General features: G+C 46.7%; 1 protein-coding gene across 1 annotated transcript in view; it reads left to right on the top strand.

Annotated features, from left to right (window-relative positions):
• The first annotated feature begins 508 nt into the window (after positions 1-508).
• Positions 509-16,631, top strand: part of CNN1 (calponin 1) — a 38,180-nt gene continuing 22,057 nt past the window's right edge. The window contains exon 1 of the mRNA XM_053370578.1: positions 509-706. Coding sequence (XP_053226553.1) covers positions 644-706 — 63 coding nt within the window. The 5' untranslated portion in view covers positions 509-643. The remainder of the gene's footprint in view (positions 707-16,631) is intronic.

The following is a 16,631-nucleotide window of genomic DNA, read 5'->3' on the forward strand; positions in this document are numbered from 1 at the left end:
AAACAGCGGAGTGCTGCCCTATGGATGACTGGACTGTTTTTCTAGCTTGTTCCTTCTGGGTTTTGATGCATGAAAAGGAAAGTGAGTGGCGCAGAGGCTTTGCTTGGGAAAGATGCTAGAAGGGAGGGAGTGGAAGGGAGATGCAAAGGAGAAAAAGCCACACAGAAGCGTAAGGTTGAAAAAGGGGACAGAACTAATGAGTAGAAGAGGCAGGAGGTTGCGCTACCACCGGGGAGGGAGAGCGGTGGGCAGGGGATGCTTTGCCAGTCGGATCCATCGACTCTTCCCCTCTTTTCACATGCTCAGAAGTGACAAGGGCTTCTGTAAATATTTAAAACATCCATCAGGGAATTGAGTCAGCAGAAGAACTGGATGCCCCCCAAGCCCCCCAAGGTGGAAAAAATGACACCATCATTTCTTAATACCAACAGGCTGACATCAGCATCCCTGGCAGGTGGCGATTGGCCATGCTGCCTGGCCAATGGAAGGACTCCCCCTTGGGCAGGAGGAGGGGGAGAGCCGGAGAGCCAAGAGTTTTTAAAAGTTGCAGGGAAAGCAGCGCAGAGGCAGACACGCCGTGCACCAGGAAGGCACCAAAACACACAGAGAGAGCAAACCGCGCAGAGAACAGCACGTGTGCAACATGTCTGCGACACACTTCATCAGGGGCCCAGCCTATGGCATGTCAGCTGAAGTCAAGAATAAGGTAAGGACATCTACAATGCCTGGTTTGGAGCAGTGTGTGTGTGTGTGTGTGTGTGTGTGTCCCAGCACTGAGAGTTGTGAGTTTCTTCATAATCTAATGGAGTGGGACTTTTGCCTGTTGCATTGCAAATCTAATAACATCAGCACTGCGCAGGACAGCAGGGCATTTTGTTTCATGGCACCTACTCACTCGGAGAAGGGAATAGGGAGGATGTGACTACATGTCCAGGTAGGAAGGCAAAGGCAAGGAGGAAAACCACACAAGGCTTCAGGAAACAGGCTGTGGGAGGTTTGGGAATGGACTAGCAGAAACGGACACCTAAATCGCTTTTAAGGTGGCAACTCTGTTTTGTTTCTGTTCTCGGGGGGGGGGGGTTTGTTTGATGAGGTCTGTTGTCTTTTCTTTAATCCCCCCAAATGGACATGGGGTGCGGGCGAGAAACAAACGCTCTGAAACAACGGTAATAAGTAATTAATTACAGGCTCTAAGCAAGCTCAAATGATGACCTCTGGGACAATCCTGTTACCTGCAGAGGGTGGGATAAGTACCACAGATGATGGGCAATGGAGATCCATCAATTGCCAGGGTGAACAATTCAGGCATCAAAGAACCTCTCTTTCGTGTAGCACATTTCAAACATTTGAAGTTCTTCACCCTCAGACTCTGCAGTCCTTGCAACAGCCCCACTTACTAGGGCAGTACAATATTCCCCATGCTGAAGATGGAGGTGTTGAGGCAAGGAGAACAGCTGTTTGCCTATGGCTGCCTACTGTGTTTGGGACTGAAAGTGAGATTTGAACCAGCCACAGCCCTACTCACATTCTTAGCTGCTCCACTGCCTTCTTAAAGAACAGATGGGCTAGCTAGCTGTGGGGAACCTTTGGTCCTCCAGATGTTACTGAACTCCAGCTCCCATCATCCCTGGCCTTTGGGCATGCTTGTTGGGGCTGATGGGAGTTGTAGTTCAGCAAACATCTAGAGGGCCAAAGGTTTCACACACCTGTGAAAGTGCGTGAAAGAAAGAAAGAGTGCATGAAAGAAAGAGATTAGGACAGCTAAAGAGGCAGCCAGCATAATTAACAACCTTAGATCATGGCTGGTTTTTTCCTTATGAGGAAGATCACTGTTCTACCCATTTTACAGATATGAAAGTGTTGGTAAGATAAAGGCATTCACAGTCAAATGGGAATTTTTCACATGAAGGTTTGGAGTCTCTCTCATGCCTGGTTGTTGAGAAGCACTTGTAACCTGAGTTTTTGCTGCTACATGTCTGTTTGGAAACAAGTCCCATTGAATTAAATGAGGTCTGTTTCCAGGTAAATGGGCATAGGATTGTAGCCCATGTTTCACATCTGAAAATGCCCGCTCCAATCCCCTGGTCTGGCACCATCTAAACCACTCATGACAAAAGCCTATCACAGCAGCCATATTGGGAAGAACTTACCGGAACACCTTCTCCAGAGGTCCCTCTTTACCAATGACAGTTTCTAGATTTTGGAATCTGCCTTTGGCAAAACACTTTTCCATTTTCTCTCCTTGCGGGGTGGGTGGGAGCAAAACAGAGTGGGACTTAATCCAAAATAAAGAAATAAAATTGTGAAAAATTAACAACCATATTGTAAAACACACTGAAGTTAAAATACTAAAGTAGATTAAAATCACCTCAGCTTTCTAAGCACCAGGGGAGGCTTGTCTAAACAGTCTAAAGAGTGTTTTTAGCAGGTGCTGAAAACTGTACAGTGGTACCTCAGGTTAAGTACTGTACTTAATTCGTTCCGGAGGTCTGTTCTTAACCTGAAACTGTTCTTAACCTGAAGCACCACTTTAGCTAATGGGGCCTCCTGCTGCCACCGTGCCGCCGGAGCATGATTTCTGTTCTCATCCTGAAGCAAATTTCTTAACCCGAGGTACTATTTCTGGGTTAGCGGAGTCTGTAACCTGAAGCGTATGTAACCTGAAGCGTATGTAACCTGAGGTACCACTGTACAGTGAAGATCCCTGCTTGATCTCAATAGGTAGGGAGTTCCAAACTGCCACACTAAATGCCCGAGTCCTTACAAATGCGGAAAATGGGTATTATGTGGCACCTTCAGTAGTGCCAATTCATATGATGAAAGAGAGGTTTTTATGGCTAGTTTACTTTGGGCTTGTGGTGCCTGCTGCTCCTCACCCTTAATATATCTTTAAGGCCCATTCCCCACAAATATTCTGTCTGAGGGCCTGGATCAGACCAGTTAATGCTTGGGGAGGGGATTCTCTTCCAACAACGGCATCCTGCGTGTTTTAGGCCTGTCAGAGACCAGGAGGTTCAGCCTGAGACAAGCGGTTCTGCCATACTGTGAGCTGACCAGCAGGTGGTCACAGAGCTATTATTATTATTATTATTATTATTATTATTATTATTATTATTAGCCATCCATAGGATGGGGTTTCCCCAGCCACTCTGGGTGGCTTCCAGCAAAATATTAAAAACACAACAAAACATCTATCCTTGGAAACTTCCCTATACAGAGCTGTCTTTAGATGTCTTCTAAAAGTTGTGCAGTTATTCATCTCCTTGACAACTACTGAGAGGGTGCCACTACCAAGAAGGCCCTCTGCCTGGTTCCCCGAAACTTCACTTCTCGCGGTGAGGGAACTGCCAGAAGGACCACGGAGCTGGACCTCAGTGTCTAGGCTGAAAGATGGGAGTGGAGACGCTCCTCAGGGTATAGACTTGAGGTGTGTTAGCCGTCGGGAGGTTGACTCTTCTCCAGAGGCACCAAGAGGCAGCCACTTCAGGTGACAGGCCTAGGGTACCACTAAGGGGGACAGAATGGGGAACAGGCCATGTTGGGCCACTGCTTTCGTTGGGTGCTTCAACTGTGGTTTTTAAAGAAAGTCATGGGAGCATGTTTGATTAAAAGAGGGGAACTGGGAATGGGGCTTGTGGGTTTTCTGAGGGCCCCCCACCCGTTCTCCAAAATTCAAGCTCCAGCAGGAGGTTCTCCTGTGCAAGGTTAGCAAAACTGAACGCACACAGCGTCTGTTCATTTTAAGAAGGCTTATGCAGAAGCATTTTCCACTGGATTGTGGCCCTGCCCCATGTAAATCATTGGGGAGGGGGGTGCCATTCAGATTTTACATCTCAGTCATCAAAATGCCATGAGTTAGAAAGTATGGATGCTGGCACTCTGAAAGATTAACTCTTTCAAGTCAAGGCATTGGCTGGAAAGGAAAAGAGGATAACTGTACAGTGGTACCTCAGGTTACATACTCTTCAGGTTACAGACGCTTCAGGTTACAAACTCCGCTAACCTAGAAATAGTACCTCGGGTTAAGAACTTTGCTTCAGGATGAGAACAGAAATCGTAGGAGACCCCATTAGCTAAAGTGGTGCTTCAGGTTAAGAACAGTTTCAGGTTAAGAACGGACCTCCGGAACAAATTAAGTACTTAACCTGAGGTACCACTGTATTGAAACATGGCCATCCTTTTCTTACACATGCAACAGACCATCATTCACAATGGCACTCGCACCTGACACTTTGAAGCAACGTTTTCCCATAAGGCATCTGTGTTTGGAGGGTGGTTTGGGTGGGAAGGTAGTAGGGTTGGATGTGGAGGTTGTTATTCCATGTTATTTTTTTAAAAAATCAATTAAAATGCATTTAAAAATAGAAAACCATGGGCATCGCTGTCCCTAGCAGAGGCAGCTGTGTCATGGCTTGGCAAGGACTGTACTACCTGCTAATCAGTGAAGCGGATTGGCTCTCTGCTCACCACGGGCCTTTCAATATCCTACAGCTTTAGGGGTGGTGCTTTATGTATGGAATCTTCCTTTTACTCCCATAAGCTTAGCTCGTTTCTTGTTTCTGGCTGTGTTAAAGACCGTCAGGCTTAGGGCCAGGCCAGATTTCCAACCTGGAATTTTTAAGGGGCACCCATCTATGAGATACAAATGGTGCCTTTGCAAGTTTGAGGCGCTGTTTTGTGACTCAAGAATTGCCGCCTAGTTTGCATGCAAAGGATTCCAGGTTCAGACCCTGGCGTCTCCAGGTAGGGCTGTGAAAGACTCCTGTCTGAAACTGCAGGATCGGTGCTGGGGCCGAGCTAGATGGACCGATGCGTTTAAGGGACCTTCATATTTTCCTGAAATGTCTGGGGCTAAGCCCCGATTGATTAGAGAATACAGACTTTCCTGCCCATTCGCTTTCTCTCCTTGCACTCTTCCATCTTCCAGGGCTCACCAGAGCACTGGCTCCAGCAAAAGGCCGGTCTCTCTCCCCCCCCCCTTTCCTCCACAGCTAAATTCTTCAGCTACCGTCTCGGACTGCACTTTGCACTCTGCCGCAGAAGTCTGGGCAGCAGCAGACTCACCATATATGGTCAGTTTTGGGGTTTCTTCATAGGCTGGTTCTATATAAGGCATAGTTTGGCAGGGTGTGCATCTGGCGAGCGGCAGGATGTCTGCCCCAAGACCCCAGGTGAGGGAGACCACCACCACTGCCATAAACACGCACCCCAACAAACACATTCCTCAGGCAGACGGATGTCCTCCACAGCCACCAGAATCGAAAGTTCTTTTGGAACAGTGAGGATTGTGATACAAGAACAAACTTCCCTGCAGGATGGGAGTTACCTGTTAAGGAGAAGTTGGGAGACAGGCTGTCCAGGATTTGGCAGGCAAGCTCCTGCAAACCATCAGCGGTTTCCTACAAAAGATAGAGTTACAGTTCCTCTGTCCTAGCAGAGGGACAACAGAGAGAGCCACAGTTCTTCAAATATTAGGGAGGGGACTCAGTTACCATTTGCTGGAAAGCCATGGATGAGAAAATAAAGCTCTTGACTGTTGGGAAGTAAGCATTTTCAGCACAGTACCTCCCTCTAGTGAGACAATTGGCATCCTAAGCATGTGTTGTGCATCTTCCAAGTGATATGGGGAGTCTGCAAACAAAGTTTTGAGTTGCACAGAACTCTTCCAGCAGAATGGTGCAGAGAGCAAACTTGGTTACAAAAGCAAATATTTTTAGTTTTCCTCCAACTTAAATAGAAACTCTTGCAGTATGGGTGGGAACTAGATGTGGGGAGAATAAATCTAGTTTTGTACACAAGATGGGGGGGGGGACACCTGGCTTGCCACTAGTACAAGTGAAAAGGATCTAGGGGTCTTGGTAGACCACAAAGCTTAGCATGAGTCAACAGTGTGATGCAGCAGCACAAAAAGCTATTTCTATTCTAGGCTGCATCAACAGACGTATAGCGTCCAGAGCGAGGGAAATAATAGTACCTTTCTATTCCACCTTTGGTGGCGCTGTGGGTTAAACTACAGAGCCTAGGACTTGCCGATCAGAAGGTCAGCAGTTCAAATCCCCGCAACGGGGTAAGCTCCCATTGCTCGGTCCCTGCTCCTGCCAACTTAGCAGTTCGAAAGCACGTCAAAGTGCAAGTAGATAAATAGGTACCGCTCCAGTGGGAAGGTAAACGGCGTTTCCGTATGCTGCTCTGGTTCACCAGAAGCGGCTTGGTCATGCTGGCCACATGACCCAGAAGCTGTACACCGGCTCCCTCGGCCAATAAAGTGAGATGAGCGCCGCAACCCCAGAGTCAGCCATGACTGGACCTAATGGTCAGGGGTCCTTTATTCCGCCTTTGTCAGACCACATCTGGAGTGCTGAGTACAGTTCTGGGCGCCACAGTTTAAGAAGGATATTGACAAGCTGGAATGTGTGCAGAGGAGGGCGACCAAGATGATCAAGGGTCTGGAAGTCAAGCCTTATGAGGAACAGTTGAGGGAGTTGGGTATGTTTAGCCTAGAAAAGAAGAGACTGAGAGGAGAGGCTAGGACCTGAACAAAGTGAGTAGCCTTCCCAGTAGGATATCAGACAGGGGATCCACGTGATTCTTATTTTGGGGGTCCAATTGGTGATTGTAATGCACAGAGAGCACCTGTGTTGGAATGTGAGCATAGGATTGCTGGGGAGTACAGAGTAGTTCTGGTGCTCCGGTGGAAAGCAAGAGACCTCTATCTGACAGGGAGGTAAGAGTTGGACCCACATTCCTCCCTTAAGGAGATAGGGAAGAATGTTTCATTTTGCATAGAGAGACGCCATAGGAAGCTACTCTTCAAACCGGAGGGCCAGAACAAGGTGATGTCTTCACAACCAGTGTGAGGAACCCAGTATCATCGGAATAAACATTAGATTAATGACATGCTAAGAAAGTTAGAATAGGGGTTCTAGCCTGGCCAGACTGGCAACCTAAAATGGGACATATTTACTGAGAAACTTCCAGTTCCTGAAAGAAGCCCCAAGCATAGCCTGGAATTTGTTAGGGGGCAGGGAGCTACTGGCATAAATTGTATGGAGTGGTGTTAATTCATAATACAACCGCAGATTGGAATCCCTGTCTTCTGTCCCACCAGACCCAATTCACTAGAAGCACAAAACTTACCTTCTTTGCCCATATTGCAAGCTCATATTGCCTGCTCTAATACCCAAGTCCTCATAACACAATACACCCATTTAACTGAACGTTGTGTGTCCCTGGGAAACACAAGGCTTGAGAGCTACCATGGCACCCTGTCTGGGAAGCATGGGGAAACTTCTTCCAAGGCAAAATTCACATTGCTGCGGGCATGACAAACTACAGCTATTTGCTTGTTTCTGTGAAACTGTGCACAGAGATTGTCCCATCATGCTTTGCCTTCTTGTGTTGGAAGCAGAGATTAACACACAGAGTAATCTGTGACAGTGGATTCCTGTAAAGGCAGTGTCCCATGAACATCATATGATAGCTTCAGATTTCTAAGCACAAAAGCCAGAAAGCCAGAAAGTTGCACAAGCTTTTGTCTTCACTTCTTCAAATGCAGCTCCACAAGCACAAAGGCTACAAACTAGTCCATTGCTTTTCATATTCTTTTAAATGTGTGTGTGTGTGTGTGTTTGACAGAAAGCAAATATGGTTTTTGCAGGGAGGGTACTGGATTCGACCCAGAGTGCCTCAGGTCCCAATCCTTGCTCTGCTATGAAGTTTATTACTGAGTGACCTTGAACCAGTCAGTCAGTTTCTCTCAGCCTAGCCACCTCACAGGGTTGTTGTAAAGATAAAATAGGGAATAGGGATAAAATAGGGAAACCACATGCAGTAATTTTCCAGATACAGATATGACAAATGCCTTCAAATGCAACTTTTTAAAAAGGGTATTTTTTTGCTAGAGTTTTAGTCATAAGAAAACGGGAAACTAGAATAGCACACTTGCATCTTGCAAAGAGATTCTTAACTGCCATATTGAATTAAACATGCAAATTACTGTTCTGTGTTATGCTATATATATACAGTGGTACCTTGGGTTAAGTACTTAATTCTTTCCGGAGGTCCGTACTTAACCTGAAACTGTTCTTAACCTGAAGCACCACTTTAGCTAATGGGGCCTCCTGCTGCCACCGTGCCACCGGAGCACAATTTCTGTTCTCATCCTGAAGCAAAGTTCTTAACCTGAAGCACTATTTCTGGGTTAGCGGAGTCTGTAACCTGAAGCGTATGTAACCTGAAGCGTATGTAACCCGAGGTACCACTGTACTGTTCTGGGTGATATGTACTACAGGTGTCAGCTCATATTTAGGCAACCTTTCTGGTAAGCTTTCTGCGGTCCCAAATAAAAAATTTCTCAGTGTTCCCTCTGAAATCTATAACAGTGGATAATAAGCAACAACACATCCACAAGGATGTGGGGAGAAAGGGATGAAAAGACAAGCGAAAAAAAGGACAAATGAGGAGACGACACAAAAGGCCCTGTACTCTTGCATCTTATGCTTAGCTCTCACTGAAGGCGTAAAAATCAAGCAATTGCTGTAATGAAGGCTGGTCAAGGCAAATTCTGATTGAATTAATGCAAGTACATCCCTTCACTCGTGTGCATTCCTGCTTCTGCTGTGTTGTCAGTACCAGGTCTGATGGTTGCATCCAAGTTATGTAGTCCAAGCACTTGCTTCAAAGTTTCCTGGACAGACGTGGGCCTGGCTAGCAGATATAGTACAGAGCCGAGCAATCAAAATATTTCCAAAGAGTTCCTGTTAGAATCCTAGCCCATTCTCATCAGAACCGATAAGCATGCCGCAAACCAGCTCAAATTAATCAGACTGCAAAGAAGCAGAAACTGAGAAAAGAACCTTCTAAGCCAGGGGTCAACAGATTTTTTCAGCAGGGGGCCGGTCCACTGTCCCTCAGACCTGGTGGGGGGCCAGACTATTTTTTTTTTTAATTGAATGAATTCCTATGCCCCACAAATAACCCAGAGATGCATTTTAAATAAAAGCACACATTCTACTCATGTAAAAACACGCTGATTCCCGGACCGTCTGTGGGCCGGATTTAGAAGGCAATTGGGCCGGATCCTGCCCCCGGGCCTTAGTTTGCCTACCCATGTTCTAAGCATCTATTACATGTGCAGCTCAAGTAAGCCACCCTAACCATACAAGACTGGCTGCTCGGTGTAATTTTTCCTTTTTTCTTCTCTTAGCTCTGGGATGTTGGCATGGGCGTAGCCAGGGTTTTTGTTGGGGGGGGGAGAGCAGGCCTTTTTTGGGGGGTGGGGTCAGAATCTCAGTTAGCTATGTATTTTTTTTATTTTTATTGATGGGGTGGGCAGCTGCCCCTTCCTGGCCAACCTTGGCTATGCCCATGGGTGTAGGGGTGAAATTAGGCTTTATTTCAGCTTGCACTGAAATAAAGACCCAGTTTGCCCCTCTGCATGTGCATTTGGGTACACACACAGGCTGTGAGCCTCAATGATGCCCCTCTGGAGGCTTCACGCAGGGCAAAAAGCTTAGCTTCCCCTTCCTGTAGCGATGGGGCTGCTGTGATGCTCCTAAGTTCCTATGACAGAAAAATCTGATCACCTCTCTAAACAAAGGACATAATGTGCTTTGTCCCATTAGCTTTCAGTTAGTGCCCAAACAGATTGGCAGCAGTTCCAGACTATTATAATTTTCACTATTTTGGGGTGCGATTCAATCACCCACTGGAAAATTCAGGTTGGCGCTTTTACCCAACAAACGTGCTTCTCTAAAAGATTGGACTGTTTGCAATAAGGAAAGTGACAGGAAAGTGTGGGTAACACTTGTTTTGATGTGACACGGTCTACCCTCTTTGCTAACATATCAGCCTGAATGCTCACTAAATGGTCAACGTTGCCTAACCTCCCTGCAAACATGTCTGAGTCAATGCTCAGTAAACAGGTCACGCGAAAACACCCTCAGCCTCTTGAAGATTGCTAGTACCTTCAAGGACACGGGTGGCGCTGTGATCTAAACCACTGAGCCTCTTGGGCTTGCTGATCGGAAGGTTGGCGGTTCAAATCCCCACAAAGGGGTGATCTCCTGTTGCTCTGTCCCAGCTCCTGCCAACCTAGCAGTTCGAAAGCATGCCAGTGCAAGTAGATAAATAGGTACCACTGTGGCGGGAAGGTAAACAGCATTTCCGTGTGCTCTGACACTTGTCACGGTCCTCCATGCACCAGAAGCGATTTAGTCATGCTGGCCACATGACCCGGAAAGCTGTCTGTGGACAAACGCTGGCTCCCTCGGGCTGAAAGCGAGATGAGCGCCACAAACCCATAGTCGCCTTTGACTGGACTTAACCGTCCAAGGATACTTTACCTTTTACCTTAGTACCTTCAAATACCAGAAGAGATTTTTGGTTCATTAATAATATTTTATTCTCCTTCACCTCTGACCTCCTGCAACTGCAGCACATCAGAAAACCATAGATTTCAAGGGACTAAAGAGGCCAGATAATGCAGAGGGAGAACTTGGATGAAGTACACTAACACACACCAGTGATCAATCTATGTGCAGGGGTAGACCAAACAGTCTCTGGCGTGGAAAGTTTTTTACCCCCCTGGCATTTGTTCAACTTTGGAACAAGTTAACCTTGTTCACACGTGATGCTGGCCATAAACTATGGTTAGATAAATGAGCTGTCATGGAGTGGCTGGATGCAGAGGAGCAGTGGGAGACACCAGGTAGGGTACCCTCGTGGGAGCTTCCAGTGGTAGAAGGCTCAGTGCCAGGGGAGTAGTGGTGGGATGACAGTGAGTGGTCAGAGGGAGAAGAGGGAGCAGAATGGGAGGAGGAGGTGTCAGAAGCTGAAGAGATAATAGGGTTTAGTGAGCAGGAAGAGGCTGTGGCAGAAGGCAGTCCAGAATTGGAGGCAGAAGCAGAGTGGGAGGGGGGAGTGTCAAGAGGCAGAGGGGAGACAGGCTGCTGAAGAAGCCAAGGAATCTCCCCCTTCTGCTATGACCAGCTCCCCTCCTGCTTGGTCTCCCAGAACATGGAGAGGATGAAGAGGGAGGAGCAAAGAGAGACAAGACAACAGATCCTTAGGGAGAAGAGGGAGCAGACTGGGAGGAGGTGGTGTCAGAAGCTGAAGAAGTAACAGGGTATGGTGAGCAGGAAGACTCTGTGGCAGAGAACAGTTCAGAATCAGAGGCAGATGCAGAGGCTGGAGAGGACAAGGGCCAAGAGGCAAAGATGAGACAAGTAGCTGAAGAAGCCAGGGAGTCTCCCCGCCCCACTGCTGCGATAAGCTTGCCTTTCTGCTGGTCTCCCAGAGGTCCTTCCCAAAGACAGACAAGGTGGATAAATCTAAGGTTGCTTGGGAAGGTCCCGGGAAAGGATGAGACTTAGGGAGCAGTGGGAAGACGGGGACCTTCGGTCCTTGCAACTGCTTCGTTAGGGCAAGACCTACTAGGAAGGGGTGTTTCTTTGAATAAAGGGTTAACTTCAATATCTGTATGTTTTATGATGGGCACTGCCCCACCAACTTCAGCCTGCTCTCTGCCAGCTCCCATCTGCCTCCTTTCTCACTTGGAACTGGTCCAAGGGATGACAACTACCTGTCGGCTTCTCCTCCTTAGTCTCAAGTGTTTTCCGGGTATCAAGAGAGGAGGATGGGAGCAAGACTAGAATTAGTTGGCTCTGCCTACTATTGCGCACCAAGCCCAATGGAGCACCAGACACCACTAGCTGTTCTAATGTGGGCTGCGCATTCACTAACCTCATGATCATAGGATAGGGTTGACATATTTCAAAATGTGAAAAGTTGTCAAGCAAAATTTGGCAAAAATGACGCTGCCAACATGGGTTGCCATATGTCCGGATTTCCCCTGGACATTTTTCCGATTTCCACCCGGACACTGCTTCCAACTGCAGTATTCTAGGTATGTCCAGGAAATTCTGGACATATGGCAACCCTATAGTAGGAGCCAACTTCTAAGTGGATGGGCATTGCCATTCAAATGGTGTGTGTGTGTGCACTGTGTCATGTGATCAGTTATGTGGGGCAGGGCTTACCTGGGCCCCCCAATATTTTATTCAAGTTGGCACCCCTACTCATGGTGTTCACTTATTTTTATGGTATTGATACCACAATTACTTGTGCACACATCAGTCTGTTGAATGGACATGGAGGCTCTAAGTTTCCCCACAAATTGTAATTTAAGAAAACCCAATGTCCACACAAATGACAATACATTGTTGGTACTCCTTGTTCCAGCTATTAAGTAGCTAGTTGAGTGCACCCCGGCAGCCACCTGAGTTACCTGCCATTACATCAGAACGCTACCTATGTGATATAGCCTGAAGAACACTACAGTCTCATCTGTGCCTACAGAACAAAGAACTCCTGCTGACTCACACAAGTGAGTCAGTTGAGCCACTTCTCACGGGCGGAAAAATCAGAATGCTTGGCAATGCTTTTTAACCTTTTTTCTTATTTGTTTTGCAAACAGCTAGCTGTAGGGTTTTAAGCTGCGTACAGCGGGATAAAGCATTAACCAAAATGGTCAGACATGATGCTTTAGAGTTCCAAACCAAATACGAAAACACTGTTCAGAAGAGCTCAGTGAAGGTGCTTATCAATATTGGGAAAGGTTCCCCCCCAAAACACACACACACACACACACACACACCTCACTTGCATTATTTTAGGCACTGGTTGCAAACATAACAATCAGCTTGTGGCTTTTGAGTTATGTTTCAGTAAGGCTTAGCCCCCAAGAAGATAAAACAAATAAATAGGGAATCTTAACATCACTTCTAACACTTAGTGTTTAGCCAAATGTCCACACAAAAGTCCTGCTCAGCCCACTATGTCTTTGAAACATCCCAGCAGAGGGATAAATCCTTGTGGATCTGGGACGGACACATCCCCCATTTTTCTCCCAAGTTTGGTGAATTCCTCCTAGAGGGGACACAGCCTGTTTGGGTTGGCAGAGCTCCCTGGCACTAGCTGAAGGTATGAAGCAGCCTCACGTCCAGAGAGAGGGCCCAAGGAATGCTCTCTCTCTCGCTCTCTCAGCTGCAGCCTGGGCTGCCAAGTACCAAGAATGGAGAGGAGCAATGCTATCAGAGCACCTCTGAGATCCAACGCAGGCAGTCCGTTTACAAAACCGAGCAGCCTGCATGCCATGAATGCAGAAGCTGCTCCTGTGGTCCACCCTACGTCACTACTGAACTACAACTCCCATAATCCTTGACCATTGGCCATGCTGTCTGGGGCCGGTGGGAATTGGAGACATCTGAAGGTCCACTTTCGCTTGTCACCCCTGGTCTAGGTGCTCAGACTCCTAATGGCAAAGGCATGGTTCTGGGACCAAGGATGAGGGCATGGAATCAGTAGTACCTCTGGTTTATAAATTCCTTTCTGGACACATTGCCAGGAGATTAGGCTGACATTCCAGCCCTGATCTCTCTGTTAAATTCTTCCTCTGACTCACTGCATGTCCTCAAAAGTCTTTCTCTTCTCTCTCTCAGAGCGCATTCTTGTTCACCTTTTAACTAATCACATTGAATTCTACCACCAAAGGAGCTACTTTACATCTCCTCTGCTCTGGTCTTTAATCGTTTTCATTTGTGCCCTAATGAATTAGTTCTGTTCATGGTGTTAATAAGAATTCTAAGGTCATAAATAAAATGAATGTTCATAAGCAATGCTATCTTTCTAGAAAAAAGAGGTGCCGGAATTCACCATGGTGTAATCTACACACATATTTAAAAAATGCTGTGAAAATACTTAAATAAAAAAAAACATTTTGAAAAATGCATTGAATTTGTCCTAGCTCACAGTTGCCATCTAGTGTCACATTTGTATATTGCACTTTACAACACATTTAAAACATTTATTTGCAGCTGTTCTAGACCACTGAGCCTTGGGCTTGCTGATCAAAAAGGTCGGCGGTTCGAATCCCCGCAACGGGGTGAGCTCCCGTTACTCGGTCCCAGCTCCTGCCAACCTAGCAGTTCGAAAGCACACCAAAAGTGCAAGTAGATTAATAGGTACTGCTCTGGCGGGAAGGTAAACGGCATTTCCGTGCACTGCTCTGGTTTGCCAGAAGCGGCTTAATCATGCTGGCCACATGACCCGGAAAAACTGTCTGTGGACAAACGCCGGCTCCGTCGGCCAGTAAAGTGAGATGAGCGCCACAACCCCAGAGTCGTTCACGACTGGACTTAACTGCCAGGGGTCCTTTATCTTTTTTAGCTGAGTCCTTAGAATGCCTCCCTCATTCTCTTAGAATGGTAATGGTGCCCACCTGAGAGGCGCCAGAAATGAGTTCCAGTGAGTTCTGGCTGAAAAAAAAGCCCTGTTCATAAATGCATAAGGTAAACACACATACTTAAGTACATAAACCACATGTCTGAAACAGTACAAGAGAGCAATCCCGAAACCACTCTCTTAAATGATCCCAAATATTGTCTCTGCAGTTGAAGGACATATCTTGGTAAAACCCTTTCCAATAGTTCTTTTCAATTAAAAGTCCTTCAAATCCAGTCAAAAGAGCGTATTTTGTGTATGAATAGGGGAGGTCTGGGACAATGGTTTCAGGAATTACATTACAGTGGTACCTCACAAGACGAATGCCTCGCAAGACGGAAAACTCGCAAGAAGAAAGAGTTTTCCGTTTTTCGAGGTGCTTCGCCAGACGAATTTCCCTATGGGCTTGATTCGCAAGAAGAAAGCCCATAGGGAAATCTCCGGGGACCTCTTTTAAATGCTGGTGGTGGGGAGCAAAGCCTTTCGCCCCCGCCAGCCTTCAGAAGAAGACCAGGACCTCTTCTGATGGCTGGCGGGGGGCGAACGGCTTTGCTCCCAACCGCCAGCATTTTAAAAGCCCCCGGGACAGCGGAGACTTCTCCGCTGTCCCGGGGCGATCTTAAAATGCTGGCGGGCGGCAGCGAAGCCCTCCTGTCCCCGGAGCTTGCGGGGCGGGAGGTGGGGAGAAGGGCTTTTCTTCCCACCGCCAGCCTTCAGAACAGCCTTCTGAAGGCTGGCGGTGGGAAGAAAAGCCCTTGCCCCCCCCAGCCTTCAGAAGAGGTCGGGGGACAGACTGTCCCCGGACCTGGTCTGAAGGCGGTTCCCATAGGATCGCATTGATTGATTTTCAATGCATTCCTATGGGAAACCGTGCTTCGCAAGACGAAAAACTCGCAAGAAGAAAAAACTCGCGGAACGAATTAATTTCGTCTTGCGAGGTACCACTGTATTTGCCATTTCAAAAAAATGGCCCAGGCAGGCCAGAACAAGGCAACCAACACACATTATTATCCACACTCTCAAATTTCTGTTGTAGACCAGGGGTAGGCAACCTAAGGCCCGGGGGCTGGATCCGGCCCAATCGCCTTCTCAATCCGGCCCGCAGACGGTCCAGGAGTCAGCGTGTTTTTACATGAGTAGAATGTGTCCTTTTATTTAAAATGCATCTCTGGGTTATTTGTGGGGCGTAGAAAATCGTTCATTTCCCCCCCAAAAAAATATAGTCCGGCCCCCCACAAGGTCTGAGGGACGGTGGACCAGCCCACGGATGGAAAAGGTTGCTGACCCCTGTTGTAGACCATCTCTTTCTGTGATGCTTTTGGGTGGCCTTTGGGCTTTGGCTAAGAGATCAGGCAATTTCTAAAGTCTTTAAAAACTGCTACACGCTTTTGTTGTGGGTCCTCCTCACCTTCTTGCAAGTGGCGGCGGGGGGGGGATTCCTTTTGAAACAGGAAAAGGAAGATCAGCCTCGCTTTGACTGGTTCCTTCATCCATCCACTCTTCTCTTTTGTAAATATAATTTGATTTATCATTTTCCATTTTACAACAAAACATACAAATTAACAAAACCTGAGGAAGAACACATGGGAGGGGTAGAGTCAATCAGTGACAAGCTGTTGAGGCTGCTAACGACGCAGGAGGCCTGTTTTCCATCAGTATCTCTACAACGAAAGTCAAATATAAGGATTGGATATTTTAAATTGGATGTGCAAATTTAGATTTGTGATTCAATTGTAAAATGCGAAATAGAAAAATATTTTTTTAAAAAACAGCAAATTACATATAAGATTCTCAGGCTGCATTTGCATGTATCTTTTAACAGCTATACTATATATATTAGATATTTAATGGCTGGATGGCCATCTGTCATGGATGCTTTCATTGATATTCCTGCATTGCTACAGGATTCTTACACAAAATCCCACATAATAATAATAATACAGTGGTACCTCGGGTTGAGTACTCAATTAGTACCAGAGGTCCGTTCTTAACCTGAAACTGTTCTTAACCTGAAGCACCACTTTAGCTAATGGGGCCTCCTGCTGCTGCTGCTCCTCCGGAGCACGATTTCTGTTCTCATCCTGTTCTTAACCTGAAGCACTATTTCTGGGTTAGCGGAGTCTGTAACCTGAAGCGTATGTAACCTGAAGTGTATGTAACCCGAGGTACCACTGTAATAATAATAATAATAATAATAATAATAATAATAATAATAATTTATTATTTATACCCCGCCAATCTGGCTGGGTCTCCCCAGCCACCCTGGGTGGCTTCCAAAAAAGTATTAAAATACAGTAGTCTATTAAACATTAAAAGCTTCCCTAAAGAGGGCTGCCTTCAGATGTCTTCTA

Source organism: Podarcis raffonei, chromosome 17 (assembly GCF_027172205.1).
Source record: "Podarcis raffonei isolate rPodRaf1 chromosome 17, rPodRaf1.pri, whole genome shotgun sequence".
Taxonomy (NCBI): Eukaryota; Metazoa; Chordata; class Lepidosauria; order Squamata; family Lacertidae; genus Podarcis; species Podarcis raffonei.